General features: G+C 64.0%; 3 protein-coding genes across 3 annotated transcripts; 1 reads left to right on the top strand and 2 right to left on the bottom strand.

Annotated features, from left to right (window-relative positions):
• Nucleotides 1-27: 27 nt before the first annotated feature.
• Nucleotides 28-3368, top strand: C21H17orf80 (chromosome 21 C17orf80 homolog). The gene is made up of 4 exons (XM_058039087.1): nucleotides 28-1240; nucleotides 1575-1682; nucleotides 2095-2211; nucleotides 2728-3368. Exons 1-4 carry the CDS (start codon nucleotides 28-30, stop codon nucleotides 2754-2756), a joined length of 1467 nt encoding a protein of 488 aa, XP_057895070.1. The 3' UTR covers nucleotides 2757-3368.
• On the bottom strand, nucleotides 2947-6548 carry CPSF4L (cleavage and polyadenylation specific factor 4 like). The gene is made up of 7 exons (XM_058039086.1): nucleotides 6446-6548; nucleotides 5771-5920; nucleotides 5409-5504; nucleotides 4762-4855; nucleotides 4488-4530; nucleotides 4212-4385; nucleotides 2947-2988 (listed from the first exon to the last, which is right to left on the bottom strand). Exons 1-7 carry the CDS (start codon nucleotides 6546-6548, stop codon nucleotides 2947-2949), a joined length of 702 nt encoding a protein of 233 aa, XP_057895069.1.
• A 3459-nt stretch (nucleotides 6549-10007) lies between these two features.
• CDC42EP4 (CDC42 effector protein 4) lies at nucleotides 10008-16884 on the bottom strand. The gene is made up of 2 exons (XM_058038862.1): nucleotides 16817-16884; nucleotides 10008-11864 (listed from the first exon to the last, which is right to left on the bottom strand). The coding sequence occupies exon 2, from the start codon at nucleotides 11760-11762 to the stop codon at nucleotides 10833-10835; it is 930 nt and encodes a 309-aa protein (XP_057894845.1). The 5' UTR covers nucleotides 11763-11864; nucleotides 16817-16884; the 3' UTR covers nucleotides 10008-10832.
• Nucleotides 16885-18873: the final 1989 nt, after the last annotated feature.

Here is an 18873-nt window from a genome sequence, read left to right as displayed (position 1 = left end):
GTCAGCGGGGCGGTTCCGGTACCGGTGATGGCGGCGGGGACGGAGCTGTGCCCGCACTGCGGGCGGCCCTTCAAGCGGCTCCGCGCGCACCTCCCGCACTGCAAGGCAGCGCCGGCAGCACCGGCAGCGAGCCCCGGGCCGGGCCCCGGCAGCGCCGCGCGGCCCGTCCCGAGCAGTGCCCGAGGTGCCCGCCCGAGCCCCGCCAGCGCACCGGGAGCGGCGCCGGCATCGAACCCTCAGCCCTCCGCCGCCAGCGGCAGCGCCCCGGAGCCGAGCCCAGCGCCGCGTCCTCACCCGGCCCCCGGTACCGGCCCTGCCGCCCCCGGTTCCGGCCCCGGCGCGGTGCAGGACGTGGCCCGCAGCCTGGACCTGCACCCCGAGGAGGTGGAGGATGTGGCCCAGAGGCTGCGGGAAGGGGTGAAGGTGGTGATCGAGAAGCACCGAGCCAGGGTGGTGCGGGAGAAGGAGCCGCGGAGCCGCGGGGAACGCACGGAGCCCGGCCCCGCTCCCCGCAAATGTGCCCCGAAATCGCGGAGCAAGGAGGCGCCGAGCCAGGGAGCGGCGGGGAGCGGGAGCTCCAAGGCAGGGAAAAGCGGCTTAAAGGCGACAAAGACACCGCGAGAGCCCGCTGAGAGCAGCGACAGCCCCGGTGACCTCGTCCAGAAGAAGGGAAGAGACAAACCCCGGGCAGGAGGGGAGCGGGTGCAGATGGAAGCTGGGGAGCGATCTGAACCCCCCGTGTGTGCTCTGCACCCCCGGAGCCTCCGGCTGGCACCGGCGGAGCCCATCGGGGCTCACGGCCGGGGAACAGCCGGGAACGAGCTGGGGCTGCGGGGGGAGGCAGTGCTCGAGCCCACCGTGAGCACAGCGCCGGGGCTGGCATTGCAAACCCGGCCCCTTCCGAGCCCGGGCACAGCGCCGGGGCTGGCATTGCAAACCCGGCCCCTTCCGAGCCCGGGCACAGCCCCGGGGCTGGCATTGCAAACCCAGCCTCTTCCAAACCCGGGCACAGCCCCGGGGCTGGTTCTGCGCCTCACACCCCAAACCCAGCCCAGCCTGAGCCCAGCTCTGCCCCTCACACACCAAACCCAGCCCCCCTGCTCAGCCCGGGGCTTGGAGTGGTTTCCAGAATTGTATCCCGAGTCAGGAGGGCTGAGGGTGTTTCCAGGGAGTCGTTTCCACGAGGATGTGAGGATCACGGTGGAGACAGCCAGGGGTGGATTGGCACCGGGGCAGCAAGGTAATGAAAACCTCCCTGCTGGGATGTGCTGGAATGGCAGAGGGAATGGGAGAGGAGGGGTAGGGAACGGGAAAGGAAGGGCAGGGGTTGGGAAAGGTGGGGCAGGGAATGCTGGGCTTGCCCAGGGAAGGATCCAGGAGAATCCAAGGAGCTTTACCTGGGCCTCCTCCAGCCTGCAGCACCAATGGGTGATGTTTTTATGGAGTCTTGGGCTGATAGGGAGCCCAAACTGTGTGAGGGGTGACTCCCTCTCCTTTTCCCAGCCCAGAAGGCACATCCCGTGCCATGCCAGCGCAGAGCCCTCGGGCTGTGAGCAGGCTGTGTCACCCTGCAGGTCCCCTCGCCGACAGGCCCCTGCTGGAGGTGAGGCTGGGCGAGCTGCACACCTGGATCGGCACCTGCAGCTTCTCTGCCCAGGGGCTGCTGGGAGCAGTGCAGAGAGGTGAGAACTCCTGGCTTTTGGGGCACATCCATCCTGCTTCCCTGCTTTACTTTGTTCAAATAGCCAGCCTGGATCTTTGCAAAGCACAAATCACGGAGTGCTGGAAGGGACCAGAAGGATGATCCATTCCCCTGCCTTCCACTGGCCCAGGTGGCTCCAAACCCCATCCAGCCTGGCCTGGGGCACTGCCAGGGATCCAGGGGCAGCCAGAGCTCCTCTGGGCACCTGTGCCAGGGCCTCACCCCTCACAAGGAACAATTCCTTCCCATCCATCATCCCAGCAATCCCTGCCCTCTGGCACTGGGAATAAACAAACAAACCTCCCCAACACTTTGGCTGTGTAAAGTCACAGGGAAGCAGTGAATTCCCAAGAGCAGCCCATGATTTACCCCTCTCCTTTCTCTCCCAACAGCCTGGGGCAGTTACTGTGCCAAGTACATCCACGTGAAGCAGGGGGGACCTGCTGGAATCTCCATGCTCCTGGCTGGCTACTGCCTGCTCAGCTATGGCTGGAACTATCAGCACTTCAGTAAGGCCTCCTGTTTCAGGAATTCTTCCTCTTGCAGCGCTTGGAAAGCCTGTTTAGCACTCCTGTTAATTAAAGCTCTGGATCAGTAAAGGCTTCCTATTTCAGGAATTCTTCCTTTTGCAGCACTTGGAAAGTCTGTTTAGCATCCCTGTTAATTAAAGCTCTGAAATAATTGAAATAATTAAATTGTTTGAACACTCCCCATTTAATCCCAGAGCTCAGAGAGCAGGATTCTCTAGGTGGGCAGAGGAATTTGCTTAATAAAAGTGCTGATAGCAGCTGCTGACTCACAGCTTCTCCCTGGAGAGCGCCAGGATTGTCAGGAGCACTTGGAAAAGCCCACACGGGGCAGAGGGAGGAGATGTTCCAACAAGAGCTGCATTTCCTGACAGATTACAAGGAATTTGGTGGTGTTTGGGTGGTTCCAAACACAAAAACAGAAGCTGCACTTGGGCTGGAGCCCCCAGACAAATCCCTGTGCTGACCCTGGAATTTTTTCCCTCCCTGTTCTTGCAGAGCGGCACCGCTGGAGAAAATACCACTGAAGGAGCTGGAGCAGCAGCCAGGGAGCAGCCCCGGCTTTGGGGAGGCAGCAGAGCAGCCAGGAGCAGCATCCCAGCAGGAATTCCCAGCAGCAGGGGCCTGGCTGGGGCTGCAGCTGAGGAGGAGCTGCCTTGCAGGTCGGCTGGTGTGGCACAGAGGTGACAAGGACAGCCTGTGCTCACCCCTCCGTGGTCAGGCAGCTTTAGTAGTGAAGTGAGAAAGCTTTAGAGGGATCTGTGGGGGCAGGAGAGCTCCTGGAGCCTGCAGAGTCCCAGATCCCCTGTTTGGGACAGGAGACAACACCTTGTCCTGAGCTGTCATTAGAGATTATGTGACAATTCTGCTGTAGCTGAGTGCACTTCAACCCCAGGAACCATTCCCTTCAAATTCAGAGCTGTGCCTGGCCCAGCCCAGTTTGTACTGGTGGGACTGGCCAGGACCTGTGAGAAGGCACTGGAGCAGCAGCTCAGACCACAACACCCCAATTCTGGGGAACAAAACTCCACGGGATGAGCTGCTGTGGCCAAAGGGCAAACCAGGACAGTCAGCAGTGCTAGTTGGAGCCTGCCATCCCCAGACATGTCTGGGAAAGGGTTGCTCATGTTCCAGGCATGAAGGGCAAAAAAAAAAAAAAAAAAAAAGCAAAAAAAAAGCCAAGAATTAAAAGTCTGAGCTCTTTATTCTGCAGAGTGCAGTAGTGCCGTGACAGAGGTGCTGCACCAAAAACTCTCTCACCAGCAATAAAATCTGTGTGGATTTTCCTTTCCTGCTTGGCTTGTGATCTCACACGTGGTGCTTTGTGCCCCTTTCCCAAGGGATGAGCGCATCCCCACCCTCCTTGTGCCCAAAATCCTGGCCCCAGCCAGTGCTGCACCCTTCACACCTTGGCAGCGCTGCTGCTGCCCTCAGCCAGCTGTGCCAGGGGAGCAGCCAGCTGTGCCAGGCCCTGATTTCCATTGCGTGCAGTGATTTCTGTGCTGTGAGCTGTGCTGGGCAGACCCATGCTGTGTGTCCTCCTCATCCTCCTCCTCCTCTCCTGAGCTGCGTGGAGCACTGCAGTCACTTTCCCAGCAGCATTTCCAGCTGAGTCCTCCTGCTCTGGCTGGCACAGGGTCTGGCTGATCCTCTCTGGGGGCACAGGGAAGGGGTCTGTGCTGGATCAGCCCCTGCCACATCCCCATGTGTTCATTTCCACAGGAATGGGATCATGGAACAGCACCCTGAGAGTTCCAGCTACACCAAACCTCGGGGCATTTGTTGTTCCCAGGGTTCTCACACTCAAATCCCTTCCCCTGCTGGTTCCCACCCCAGCTCCAAACACCACAAGGAAAACACATTTCCAGTCCAAGAGGCTGCTTGGGAGCCCTCTGAGCATCCCCACAGCACCTGCTGCCCCCCATCCTCCCCCTGAGGTGACACCACTGCTCCCAGCCCTCCCATTGCCCAAATTCCCTCACCTTGGAGCAGGTGCCTCCCTCCAGCAGGCTCTGGGGGCTCGGGGGGCAGCCCCTGGTGTCCCACAGCTGCTGGGTGCCACGTGCAGGTGGCTCCTTGGCTGGCACGTGCTCACCTCCCGTGTCCTCTGCAGCAGCCAGATCCCTCTGTACCAGCCCCCACGGGCATCCAGCTCCCTGGGGAGAGGGGGCAGGGGGGGCAGTTGGCATCTGCTGCCCCACAGGAGCTGGGGGGCACCTGGGGCATCAGCCCCGTGGGCACAGGGACAGCAGCTTCACCTTGGATGGGTCTGTGCTGCTCGGCATCAGCCCGGCCTTGAGGCTGGAGGGGACACAGAGGACAGGCAGTTACTGCTTGGGGTGTCCCCAAACCCCCCTGAGGCTCCCCCAGCCCACCCACCCCTGCCCCTGCTGTCAGCAGCACAGCTCAGGTGTGGGGTTTGGTTAATTCAGACCCTTCGTGTCCTTGTCCCCAGCCCTGCGAGGGCCACAGCCATCTCAGAGAGTGGATTTCACACCCCCAAACCACACCCCGAGCCCCCCCAGTACGTACTGCACGAATTTGCACTTGGGTCCCTCGGGGCAGAAGCCCACCAGGTAGTTGGCACACATCACCCTCCTCGTGTGCTTGTACTTGCACTGGGGACCTGCCGGGCACAGGGGACACTCACAGGGACACGAAATTGTGAGAGCTCTGCTTTCCCTGCAGCTCCAACCCCAAATCCACCCCGTCGGGTCATGGGCACCATCCCCATTGGGCACCCCCTGCCCCATAGCCGTGATATTTTCTGGAAAATTCTTTTCTTGGGATGTTTCCTCCTGAGAAGCCTCAGGAACAAAATGCAAACATTGATTATCTGCTGCTGTGGAATGCAACAGGGGCAACTGTGATTGCTCTCATGGCCATTCTAATTAATGGCCAATCACAGTCATCTGGCTCGGACTCTGTCTGAGTCACAAACCTTTGTTATCATTCTTTCTTTTTCTATTCTTAGCCAGCCGTCTGATGAAATCCTTTCTTCTATTCCTTTAGTATAGTTTTAATGTAATATATATCATAAAATAATAAATCAGCCTTCTGAAATATGGAGTCAGATCCTCATCTCTTCCCTCATCCTCAGACCCCTGTGAACACCGTCACACTGCCCCATCCCCTCTGGGCACCCCCTGCCCACCCTGCCCTGCCCATCCCCAGCTCACCGTGCCAGCAGAAGCCTCGGTCGTACCAGGGACAGCGCCCGGGGCTGGCGGTGGCACCGGCGTGCAGGAAGGGACAGTCCTTGTTGCTGCACTCCCCTGTGGGGACAGGGCACGGAACACTCGGGACAATGCACAGGGAATGAATCGCGCCAGGATGGGCTGGATCAGAGGGATTGGGGTGCCCTGGGACAGCCCGGTTTGGCTGGGATGGGGTGGGATGGGGGGACAGCGACCCGGGCTGTGCGACAGTGGCACTTCTCCCCGCAGGCAGGAGGTGGCATCAGCCGCTCGCTCCAGGCCAGCCCCGAGGGATGGGACAGGGATGGGAAGGGTCTCCCCGGGATGCCCAGCCCCGCACCTACCGAACCTGGAGTAGAAATAGCACTCGGGCACCCGGCTGGCATCGCAGCCGTGCAGGAAATCGCAGCCCTCGCCCCTCTTGCAGAGCCCTCGCAGCCAATGCTTGCACACGGTGGCCTTGGTCCTGCCGGCCCGGGGGTGGCCCTGGACAGCTGGGACAGCTCTGTCACTGCCAGCGGGTCCCCAGTGCCCAGCTCAGCCTGTCCCCATTGTCCCTGCTCACCTGGGACATCCCTGTCACTACCAGCCTGTCCCCATTGTCCCAGCATACCTGGGACATCCCTGTCACTACCAGCCTGTCCCCATTGTCCCAGCATACCTGGGACATCCCTGTCACTACCAGCCTGTCCCCAGTGTCCCTGCTCACCTGGGACAGCTCTGTCACTGCCAGCAGGTCCCCAGTGCCCAGCCCTGTCACTGCCAGCCTGTCCCCAGTGTCCCTGCACACCTGGGACAGCTCTGTCACTGCCAGCCTGTCCCCAGTGTCCCAGCCCAGCCTGCCCCCAGTGTCCCTGCACACCTGGGACATCCCTGTCACTACCAGCCTGTCCCCAGCAATGCCCAGAGCCAGGACAAAACCCAGCCAGGTTTTGCAGGAAGGCAGCAAGAGGAGAACCCCAAAAGCTCCCACAGCCCCAGCACACCCCAAAAACGCCACAGCCCTGTGCCCAACTTACTGTCCACCCCCGGGAAGGGCAGGGGCTGAGCTCTGAGCTGCTCCACACCAGCCTCCGAGTCGAGGCTGATCCTCTCCACGCCAGCCACCAGCTCCTGCATCATCCCTGCGGCGGGGAGAGCCCAGCAGGGGAAGGGGAAGAGAAAAGGGAAGAGGAAAGGGCACTCCCCAGGGAAAACACAGCTCTCCAAAGGGAGCACCACGCTCTGCAGGTCCCTGCAGCCTCCCTAGGCCCCAGCAAAACCCTCCTCTTCCTCCTCCTCCTCCCCAGGCAGAGCAGAACCAGCCCCAGCAGCCCTGCAGCGCTGCATTTACAGGGGGGAGTTGCCCACATCTGATCCCAATTTGCAGCCCTGATTGCCTGCTGGGGAGCTCAGCCCCCTCCCCTCTCAGCCTCCCCACTCCCACATCTGCTTCTCCTCCAGGAAAGGGGCTGGGGCTGCCTGGGGGCTGGGTTAACCCCTCACTTGGAGGCCTTGCATGGAGACAAACACGGCCAGAGTGCTGGGATGGAGCGTTCCAGCAGCACGGGGTGGGTGCTGGGCGTGTTTGGGGCGCTCTGGGCACAGCAGCACCAGCCCCTGCCCCGCTCTCCAGTGCCTGGCACGACAGAGCCACAGCCCTGGGCTCCTGGAAGGGGCCACACCTTTGCATCCTAACAAATCATGGAGTGGTTTCTTGCGGAATGCTCCTCAGAGCCCTCCTTGCTCCATCCACAGGCAGGGAACTTCCATCCCTGAGTGCACTTGAACCCCAAGAACCATTCCCTTTAAATTCCCTCAAATCCCTGTGCTCACCCCTCTGCGGTCAGGCAGCTTTAACAGTGAAGTGAGAAAGCTTTAGAGGGATCTGTGGGGGCAGGAGAGCTCCTGGAGCCTGCAGAGTCCCAGATCCCCTGGTTGGGACAGGGGACAACACCTTGTCCTGAGCTGTCATTAGAGATTATGTGACAATTCTGCTGTAGCCGAGTGCACCTCAACCCCAGGAACCATTCCCTTCAAATTCAGAGCTGTGCCTGGCCCAGCCCAGTTTGTACTGGTGGGACTGGCCAGGACCTGTGTGAAGGCACTGGAGCAGCAGCTCAGACCACAACACCCCAGTTCTGGGGAACAAAACTCCACGGGATGAGCTGCTGTGCCCAAAGGGCAAAAACCCTTTGGCACGAAATCTATGGGGTTCTCACGGGTGCCAGGCTCCAGTGGCACGTTCTGGGCACAACCAGGGCTCTGTGGGTTTGCTGGAGCCCACCTGGAGCAGGATTTATCCCTGGATTTATCCCAGAGCTCCATCCCTGCTCAGCCCTGGGGCTGCCGCGGCCTGTGGAGCCCTGCTCCCATTCTGTCACTTGGCATCAGAGCACTGGACCAGCACTGCCACACTCTGCCCGTGGGTGCTGCAGGGTGCTGGGCACCCACTGCCCACCCTATGGGACACCCTGGTGCCACCCTAGAAGTGTGACCGTGTTCACAGGGGTCCCAGGATGAGGGAAGAGATGTAGATCTGACTCCATGTTTCAGAAGGCTTGATTTATTATTTTATGCTATATATTATATTAAAACTATACTGAAAGAATAGAAGAAAGGATTTCATCAGAAGGCTGGCTTGGAATGGAATGGAATGGAATGGAATGGAATAGAATAGAATAGAATAGAATAGAATAGAATAGAATAGAATAGAATAGAATAGAATAGAATAGAATAGAATGATAACAAAGGTTTGTGGCTCGGACAGAGAATCCAAGCCAGCTGACTGTGATTGGCCATTAATTAGAAACAACCCCATGAGACCAATCCCAGATGCACCTGTTGCATCCCACAGCAGCAGATAATCAATGTTTACATTTTGTTCCTGAGGCCCCTCAGCCTCTCAGGAGGAAAAATCCTAAGGAAAGGATTTTTCATAAAATGTGTCTGTGACAGGAGGGTGTAACAAATGGCACTGTGCCCATCCCGGGGGTGTGACAAACATCACTGTGCCCACCCAGGGCTTTGGGGACGCTGGGGGTGCCTGGCTGTCGGTGCTGGCCGGGCACTGGCGGTGCCGGTGTCAGTGCCCCAGCCCAGCACACGCGGCACTGTCGCTGTCCCCGCTGTCGCTGTCCCCGTGTCCCGGCCGTGCTCACGCTCTGCAGCCCTGCTGGCGCTTTCTGCCCCATCACCTCGCGGCACCGCGGCGCGGCCGAGCCCAGCCCGGAGCCGACAGGCGTCACAAAGATCAGGGCGGCCGAGTGACAGTGACAGTGACAGGCGGCCCGTCAAGTGTCACCGCAGGGCTGCTGCCCGCCCCACAGCCCCGGGGAGCACAGCACAGCCCAGCCCGGGGACCGAACCGCGCCGCTTTGTGCCACAGCATCCCTAAGGGACAAGAGGAGTGACCCCCCAGGTGACAGTGACCAGGGGCATTGGCTCAGGGGACCCTGGCACAGTGACCAGGGCCAGGGGATGGGACAGGGGACCCTGGCACAGTGACCAGAGTGATTGGCTCAGAGGATGGAACGGGGGACCCTGGCACAGTGACCAGGGGCATTGGCTCAGGGGACCCTGGCACAGTGACCAGGGGCAGGGGATGGGACAGGGGACCCTGGCACAGTGACCAGAGTGATTGGCTCAGAGGATGGGACAGGGGACCCTGGCACAGTGACCAGGAGCAGGGGATGGGACAGGGGACCCTGGCACAGTGACCAGGGGCAGGGGATGGGATGGGGACCCTGGCACAGTGACCAGGAGCAGGGCATGGGGCAGGGGACCCTGGCACAGTGACCAGGGCAGAGCAGCTTGCTGAGCTCAGAGCCTCCAGCTGCAGCTGCTGTTGTTCTCCCTGTCCCGGACAATGGCCCAATGTCCCCTGGCCGGGGTGACAGGACAGGACCCCATTGTGTCCCCACAGCGTTTGCTCGCTCCCCTGGCTGCTCCAGGGAGAACCATTTGGGTGGGCAGGGGCATCCAGCGCCTCCCAAAGCTGTTTGGGGGGATAGATCATTCTCTCTCTGCAGCGAGGAGGATGGTGCTCAGGGAAAGGCTGTGGGGCCATTCCTGGCACTTCGCCCCCTCTCAGCCCAGCTCCATCCAAGGGGTGGAATGGAGAATCACTCCCAGCACTGGCAGAGCCCCATTCTCCCTGTGGGAAGCTGGCTGTGGGATCACAGTGACTCCTGATCGCTCTGCCAGGATCATCCAGGGCCAGGGCAGCCCCACAGGGCCGGGAACCCCCAGGAGGGACCCCTTGGCCCCCAGCCCGTGGGAGCAGGGACAGCCAGTCCGGTCCTGTCCCCACAGCACGGTCCCCTCCTCCCCGGCCGCAGGGAGCGGGGCTGGGCAGGACAGGGCAGCCTGGCAGAGCCAGCCCTTGGCAGGAGCTGCCTGGCCCCAGGGTCCCAGCCCCGAGCCAGATCCGGCCAGCGGGGGCTCTGCTGCTTCCTCAGGACACGGCAGAGAGAGCTCGGCCCGGCAGGTGCCCACACTGCGGCCAGGGATGGGCAGGGATGGGGCAGCACGGGGACACTGGAGCTGCTCGGGCAGCAGGTCCCCCCTCGGTGTCACCCCTGAGGAACTCAGGCCACTGCGGTCACTACCATTTCCTTTTATTCCTTGCATTTGTACATACACGGTATAAAAGCTCCTGTTCCAGCCGCCTGCTCCCGCCACTGCCCGGCCCCATCGGGATCCCGGTGCCTTCCAGGAGCTCCTCCCACAGGGGACAGACCCACACTCACTTCCATCAGCGTCCCTGGAGCCGGCTGGGAGCACCCCTGCGACCCCTGGAGAGTCAAACATCTGGGATGGAACCATCCATCCATCCATCCATCCATCCATCCATCCATCCATCCGAGGGATGGGAGCGAGCACCTGCCACGGCATTGGGAGAATCTTGGTCTGCAGAAAAAAAGTTTTTCTGTCCCCAAAAATCCCAGGAAGCTGGAGCTGCCCATAGTCCCAGGCCACCTCTGAGCTCCAGAGCCAAGTTCTTCCTCACGGGAAAATCTTCCCTCAGTTAAAACCAAAAGAGAGTAGAGAAAGGTAAGTACAAATCAGAAAACAGTAAAAACTGTACGGTGGAAAATATATATATATTACTAAAAGGGCCAAAACTCCAAAGGCTCGTCTTGTTGGATCCTAAATCGCTTTACACGGGCAGGGGGGCAGGAGAAAGGAGCTAATATCCAAAGTCCAACAGAAAGAACCGAAATCGAGTCTGCTTCCCCTCCCAGGAGTGCTGGAGCTGCCTGGGGCTGTCAGGAACAGCCCGGCCCCGGGAGCAGAGCTCTGTCCTGCCACAGCACATGAGGGAACCGGGCTGGAGCCAAATCCTCCCCAGTGCCACCTCTTGGCGTGTCCAGCCCCGTGTCCAAGCAAGCTCAGTGAGAACCAGACCTCGGCCTCGGCCCTCCTCTATACCCGGATCTCATCATCATCCTCATCGGCGAACGAGAACTCCTTGTCAGGGCGTTTCGGGGCCGCTCCCCGCTGGCTCGGCGGCCTGGGCACAGGGCTGCGCTCCGAGGGGCAGCTGGACACCGGGCTGCTGTCCCTGGGGCTGCGGCCACCGGCACCACGGGCCGGGCTCTGGCTCGGCGGGGCCGCCAGCGGGGAGCCAGGCGGGGCGGCCTCCCCTTCCTCCTCCTCCTCCTCCTCCTCCTCCTCTTCCACCTCGGCGTCTTCGTCCTGCTCCCACTGATCCTTATCCATGATGCTCAGCACGTCGCCGAGCATGGAGGGCCCCAGGTCGATGTGGAAGGACATGATGGACTCGGCGTGCTTCAAGCCCGCGCCGCCCTTGGCCAGCCCCACGGGCAGGTCCGTGATGTCCCCGAAGTCGCGCTCGTCCAGCCCGGGGCTCCGCGGCCCCGCGGCCGCTCCGTTGGGGCGCTGCTGCTCCTCGGGGCTGCCCTCCTCGGGCAGCTTCTTCACGGGGCTGGACGAGAGGCTCTTGGGCAGCTGCCCCGCGCTCCTGTCCACGTCCTTCTCGTTGAGCTGCGGCAGGGACACGGCGTTCTTGACGAAGAGCGCCGAGTCGCGCAGCGAGCCCAGCATGTCCTGCCGGTCGCCGCGCGTCACCGACTGCGAGCGCTTGCTGCTGCGGAAGCGCCGCGACAGCAGGCCCGGCTTGGAGGCTCCGGGCTCCTCTCCCGCCTCCGGCGCCGGCTCCCCGGCCTTGCTGGTGAGGAAGGAGGTGTCCCCGAAGGCGTCGCCGGCGCGCCCCACGTGCATGGTGTGGCGGAAATCGCCCAGGGGAGCGCTGATCATCTCGGCCGTCAGGTCGGCGCGCGAGCGGCGCTTGGAGTGCGCCGAGTTGGACACGAGCTGCTTGAGGATGGGCATGGTGGCGCCCAGGGGAGGCTGTGCCGCGCTGGGTCCCGTGTATGCTGCTCACAGATGGGGCTGCGCAGCTGGGATGTCACCGGTGTCACCGATGGGTCACTCCTAGGGGAGAGGAGGGAGGGACACGGTCAGGATTCAAGGATGTGGGTAGGGCGCCAGATTTCATCCCACCAAGCTGCAAAATGTGATCCTGTGCCCATCAGCTGCTTGGTTCTCCCAAGAATTGGCGCCATGCAGGGCATCATTCCACATCCCCAGACCCCCCTGAGCTCCCCACACCCCCAGACCCACCCTGGAGCAGAGAGACCCTCAGGAGAAAGACCTGGGCACAGGAGAAATCCCTCAGGATAACCCCTGACCCTGTGTGCCCCACGAATGGGCACCACGGGCACCCTCTGCCCCTGCCCGTGCAGCCCCAGCCCCCTCAAGCAGGGCACAGCAGCTCCAGGCTCTGCGAGCAGCACGCTGAGAAGATGCCTGGGATTTTTTTTTTTTTTTTTTCCTAATTGGAAGAAAGCGGGGAGGAGCAGACGCCAGGAGGAATTGGAAACAGACGGCAGGAAGTGTGTGAGGAGGGCGTAGAGCCCCCGGGAGGCACCGCCAGCCGAGCAGGGGGACGGGGGGACCACGATGGGGACCCCTCCATGCTCGGCAGCACGGGGACATGGGGACACTGCTTTGCTGCCGCCCTGGAGCCCCCCAAAACCCTCGGAGTGCGACCATCCCCACCCTCCCCAGCGGTCTCGTGGTCACCGCTGTGACTCAGAGGTGACAGAAATGACGAGGGCTCTGCCCGACCGCAATGGCAACGGGCACAAGCGGGCACGTTCCTCCTTCCCTCGCCCACCTCGGTGCCACCAGCCCGGGCAGGCAATGAGGGGACAAGGACAGCGAGCGTGTGGCCGCATCCCGCGGCGCCAGGCGGCCCCAGGTGGTCCGGGGGAAGCAGCCGGGGAGGAAGGGCCCGTGGCCGCCCTCTTCCTCCCTGCGGGCACCGCCGGCGACACCGCGCCCCGTGACACGCACGGGAAGGGACACGGACGTGTGGCTTTGGAAGGAACCGGGGAACGAGGCCATGTCCCCGGGGCACAGCTGGCATCGATGGTCCCAGCACGGCCCGGTCCTGCCCGGCTGGGCACCGCCACCAGCACCCACCCCAGGGGTGCCAGCAGGGCCAGGGGACACCTCCATGCCCTCCTGTTCCCAGAGTCAGGCTGTGACACCCCGCTGGCCCCCAGAGGAGCAGCAGGAGCACAGGCAGGGCAGGATGGACTCTGGCCCCACGCTGGGGCAAAGTCCTTTGCCCAACCCTCCCGTGCCGGGCTCCCGGATGGGCCTGGCCAGGCCAGGAGTGCCCCGTGGCACGGCACTGGTGGCACACGGCCACACTGCCTGAGCAGCCCAGGGAGGCACAGCCCGAGCCCCCACGGGCACAATGGCACATGGGAAGCCCCCAATTCACCCCCAGCAGCAGGAGAAGCCAGCCAGCAGCCACACCTCCTTCCCTGCACCTCGAACCAGGAGCCAGGGGAATTCCTTCCCCCCCAGCCCATCCCAGCAGAGAGGAGCAGCTCTCCGGGATCCCTGCTGCTTCTTTGGGATCCCTGCTGCCTCTCTGGGATCCCTGCTGCCTCTCTGGGATCTCTGCTGCCTCTCTGGGATCCCTGCTGCCTCTCTGGGATCCCTGCTGCTCTCTGGGATCCCTGCTGCCTCTTTGGGATCTCTGCTGCTCTCTGGGATCCCTGCTGCCTCTCCGGGATCTCCCTCACACGCGTGCATGGCACAAACGCTTTCCCCTTCCAAGGTCTCCTTCCAGGCCAGCATTCCTGCAGCCTCTGCTTTCCCATAAAACAAACACTCCCGGCTGAGAGCTCCCCAGCTGGGCCAGGCAACCGTGCTGCTGATTTAGGCCATCTGGGGACTGTCCCTCCCTTGTATTTAGATTTCGGGGCCAAGTTCAGCATTTGTGAGATACTTTGCAAAGGGGCCACCGGGAGGCTGGAGCGGTCCCAGCCGGGCCAGCAGCGCTCCATCACCCTCACAGCCTGCACAGGGACAGCGTGGCCCCCTCCCCTGAACTCTGCAGCCTCCACAGCAGCCAAAATCTGCCCCCATCCCTCGATGCCTCGCTCCGGCTCACCCCGAGAGGCGGTGGCAGCACAGATGGACAGTGCTGCCCACACAGCCCGGCCTGGGGAGCTGGACACAGAGCCCTTTTCTCCTCCTGTCGCTCGGGGAGAGCAGATCCTGTGACATTCCCGCTGCTGCTGGTGCCTTCACAAAGGAAACCAGGCCAGGGAGGCATCGCTGCCGTTCCAGCCACCTACCAGGGGAAGCTGCTGGTAACCCGAGAGACTTCACAGGCACCTGGCAGCGCTGCCCAGAGCACAGCCAAGCCCCAGCAGGGCTTTGGGGCAAGGGGAGGGGACAGGACCTGCACACACGGCTCGAGGACAAGAGGGATAACTGGTGCTGACAGCCCTGCGCTGCCTCCCACCTGCCCTGTGAGCCCTGTGGCTCTGGGGACTGACAACCTGAGGCGCCCAGGGACACAATTGTCCCTGTAAATGACTGTCTGCTTGTAGGACAGCGCAGAACTGGGACAGCCCTGGCCAGGCCCACGTGCCCTGATGGTGCAGGCTTCCCACGAGACCCCCCCCTCCATCCTCTCCATCTCACCCTGCCCTGCATCAGTCACCCGTGGGGACCAGAGTGAAAGTGGCTCAGGGAAGGAGGCCAGCGAGTGAGAGCACGCAGGAGAAACGCCAAGTCCAGCCACATTCCCGTGCATCCTGCCCCCAGCTCTTCCCGCTCACAGCCTGGGAAAGCCGAGCTGGGAGAGCCGAGCTGGGAGAGCCAAGCTGGGAAAGCCAAGCTGGGAAAGCCTCCTGGCCGGCCCAGCCGGCTCCAAACGAGCTCCCCAGCTTCCCCAAGCAGAGCCCCCCGGGCAGCACCCCGAGATCAGAGCGTGCTCTCCCCGCCCTGCCAGCAATGGGGCAGGGGCCGTGCCGGACCGGTCGGGTCCCCCGCAGTGCCCAGGGCCAGGGAGAACCCCACACACGGGCCAGGGCCACCCCGCCCGCTCAGCCCCGCTCTGGGGCGCGCTGCCCCTCGGGGATCCTTTGATCCTTTGATGTTGGAGCCGGGCAGGCGGCAGCCGGAGACAGGGCACGGCTCAGAGCCCGCCACCGCCGGCCCAGGAGGGGACACAGCGCTGTCACACCCTCGCTTCGGCTCCGCAGCGACTCTTCCCAGGGCCCGGGGGCAGGCGGTGCTGGCGGTGACAGGTCTGGTCCTGTCCCTGGCACCGCTGCTGCAGCAACCCCGGGATGCTCCGAGCGGCCTCTGGAAGTGGAAAAGGCCCCGGCAGCGAGCTGCAGAGCCGGGGATGGAGAGGTGGCACCCGGGGAGGGAGGAGAAGCTTGGCTCCCACCGGCACACGGATCAGCACCAGGCTGGGAACTCGGCGCCGGTGCCAAAAGCAGAGAAGCGCTCCCGGAGGGGACTGCCAGCAGCCGGGAGGTAGCCAGAGTTCAGCGAGGAACCGCTGGCAGGACACGCCAGAACACGCACAGGGCCATAAATCCTCCGGCTCCGGGGCCACGAACCGGCCCGCGGCTCTGCAGGGCCAGGAGGGGACTTTTCCAGGGGTAAAGGTTATCTCATCTCCTCGCTGGCCCGGCTCTGGCTCTGCGCAACAGGGTCTGCCACAGGATGCCGGGGCTGAACAGCCCTCCCGACCCGCGCCGGGCTCCGGATTCCTGCGGTTTTCTGGGCTGGACGGGAAGTTCGCAGGCAGCCATCCCAGGCTCCCTACCTGCCGGGGGCCCGGAGCCGGCTCGGGGGGCCCTGCGCGGCTCTTCCTGCCCGGGACAAAACGCAGCGAACAAAGGCAGCGAGCGGCACGGTCAGCACAACGCCGGCAGCGGCGGGGCGGGAGCGGGGGCCGGGGATGGAGCGGGGCCCTCACGGAGCCGGGATCGGGGATCGGGGTTCGGGCAGGCTCGCTCTGCACCCCCAAGCACGCTGAGCCTCCGGTGCGAAAGCTCAGCTGGAGTCGCTCCACGGTTTCCGAGGGAGCTGCGGCCAACACAGATTTGTTTACTGCGTGCCCGGGCTGGGAACGAGCCCTGTCCTGGCGGCAGAGATGGCACGCTGTGCCTCAGTTTCCCCTCAGAGCCCGTTAACGATCCTTTTGGAACAGCTCCCCTGCTCTATAGATCCCAGCTCCCTTTGGAACAGCCTCCCTGATCCATAGATTCGGCGCTTGGAAACATCCATACTCCACACTGCTGCTGCTGCTGCCAGAGCGGGGTCAAACCGGGCCGGCGTGGGACGAGTCCAGCGCTCGCTGCCCACGGATCCACGGTTCTGCGGGCACCGGAGCGGCTCCGGGAGCCAGCCCCGTGCTCACCGCCGGTAGAACCGGGCACTGCCTCTCTCCGGGCACCCTGGCAGCGGCGTGGGACGGGCGGCAGGGCGGAGGGCAGGCTGCGGCCAGCCGGGACCCCTGTCCGCGAACACCGGGGGATGAACGGGACGGGGATTTCGGGCGGCTCTGACTCAGCACCCGCCGGCGCCCAGCCCCGGGTGCCGCTGGAGCCGCTCCAGCCGCCGAGGATCCGATTCCCGACCCGGGCCGCGGGCAGCCACCGCCCCGGTCCCACCGCCGCCACCGCCGCGCGGGGCTCGGCGGAGCGAACGGGCGCCCATGGCCGGTGGGGCGGGGTGCGCCGAGCCGGGCCGGTGCCCCGCGCTGGGCAAACAGCGCTCCGCATCCTGTTAACCCCTTCACCCACCCGCGCCGCGCTCCGGCCCCACGGCGCGGCGGGGAACGAGGCCGGGGGTCCCGGCCGCCCCTCCGCCCGGTACCGGAGCGCGGTAGCGCCGGGGACCCCGCCCGCCCGCCGGACAATAGCCGAGCTGAGCGCGCCGGGATCCCGCCGCGCCGGGACGAGCCGGGCCGGGCCGGACCTGGCCAAGCGGGCCCGAGTCTGGCCGGGCCGCCGCGACCCGCGGAGCCCCCGGGGTGTTCCCGTCCCTCCCTCCCGTACCTGCTCGCCCGGGCCCCGCCGCCGCCGCCGGTCCATGGCCGCGCCGCGCCGGAACGGAGCGCCCCCCCCTCCCGGCGATGACATCATCGCCCCACCCGGACCAATGGCACCGCGCCACGTCACGGGGCGGTCCCACGCTCTCCATTCAAACACGAGTGGGGCGGGGGGGGCGGAACCCTGGGCCCCGCCCGGGGCGTCCCGGGGAGGGGGGACCGGGACCGGAGAGGGGTCAGGGTCAGGGGTGGGGGCTCGGCACCCCCGGGACATGGAGGGGCCGGCCGGGCCGGGGGCTCACCGGTCCCTCCCCACCGGGAGTCACGAGTGGGATCCCCGAGGCAGAGCTCGGAGCTGGCCGCACCCCTGGCAGAGCGGCGGGGCTGAGGCGCTGCTGGGTGACCGACTCTAATTAATTACGGGGAATTAAGAACCGCGCTGAGGTGCCAGGAGGAGGCGGCTACAGCCGCAGGGCAGCGGCGATGTCCCCGTTCCACTCGTGACCGTGACACCCACGAGGCTGCACCCACATCCCCGCACTGCCCCAGCCAGTCCCACCGCTCTATCCACTTGCGGGGGCCCTGGGGTCCCTCCAGTCCGTGGGTGGGTGGGGGACGATGGCAGCGGGTCTGTGGTCACCCAAGGAGCCCAGCGTGGGTGCTGATGCGGGGCTCCACATCCCCCGGGATTGGTTCCACATCCCCCGGGACGAGCTCCACGAACCCCGGGGTGGATTCCACATCCCCCGGGATGGATTCTACATCCCCCGGGATGGGTTCCACGGTCCCCAGGATGGGCTCCACATCCCCCGGGATGGATTCCACATCCCCCGGGATGGGCTCCACGGCCCCCGGGATGGGTTCCACGGCCCCCGGGATGGGCTCCACATCCCCCGGGATGGGTTCCACGGCCCCCGGGATGGGCTCCACATCCCCCGGGATGGATTCCACGGCCACCGCGGCCCCCCCGGCCCTGGCGGTGAATCCCGAGCTGATCCCAGCCCCACTGCCAGGGAGAGCGCTGCGCTCGCAGCCGCTGCTCGCTCTCTCGCTCGCTGGAGGGGATTAAGAGCAGACCTTTGTGGGAGAAAAGGGGCGGGAGAGCCCAGATTATCCCGAACCTGCCTAATGCAGCGTTTCTTGGCTATTCCGGAGGCGTCTCCGCGGAGGCAGAGAGGGGGTGGCGAGCGGGTGCTGAGATGCTCTGGCCACGCCGCTCGTGGGGTCTCGGGCGCTGCGGGGTCGGAGGTTTCTCGTGTCACCGGTGCCGTTGTGGCAGCGCCGGGCACCGGGACGGCTCGGGTGGGGCTGACACCTCCCTCGGTCGGAAGGAAGCGGTGCCACCATGGAGCTGGGCAGCGAGGCGCGGCGAGATGCCGGGATTGGCACAGCTCTGCCCCCAGCCCGGCTGTCCAGCTCACATCTGTGTCTCCATCCTGGGCCGTGCTGCTTCCTCCAATGCCGTTTTCATGGCCCGTTTTATTGAAAAATTTTATTTTCCTTGCCCTCCGAGCAGAAAAGCAAAGGAGGCACTTGAGGAGGGAGCCACCTCCGCATGCAGCAGCGAGGGTTTCGGCAGGCGAGGAAGAGGAGGAGGGCTTGCCCCAGCCCCCAGGGCATCCCGACCCTCTCCCGTGAGACACAGCGGGTCCTGGCGCGGAGCTGGCAGCCCGTGCGGCGCTGCTCGCCTCACCTGCCGTGTCACGGGAGCGTGGAGATGGCTGAGACAGCGCAGTCGGCGGGGATTAGCATCACCCGGCTGGTGGGAGCCGCCGGGAGGGCTCCCGCGGGCTGCCCTGGGAAGAGCAGGCACTCACTCGACTTGAAAGACTGCCTGGGACGGACAGACAGACAAACAGACAGAGGCAGACAGACCCCCTCCGCGGGGGTGCCAGCCCCGGGGATCGCTCCCGCCCTCCCTCAGCCACCGCCGGCTCCTTTTGCTGCCTCTCAGCAGCTTTTGAAAGCAGAGAATAAAAAAGAAAAGTCTTGAAAAGCACTTTGGAAAGCAGGGAGAAGGGAGAAGCGCCCGGGCAGCCCCATCCCCTCCTCCTGTTCCCAGCT

This window comes from Melospiza georgiana, chromosome 21, assembly GCF_028018845.1.
Source record: "Melospiza georgiana isolate bMelGeo1 chromosome 21, bMelGeo1.pri, whole genome shotgun sequence".
Classification (NCBI taxonomy): Eukaryota; Metazoa; Chordata; class Aves; order Passeriformes; family Passerellidae; genus Melospiza; species Melospiza georgiana.
This window is presented reverse-complemented; position numbering and strand designations above follow the sequence as displayed.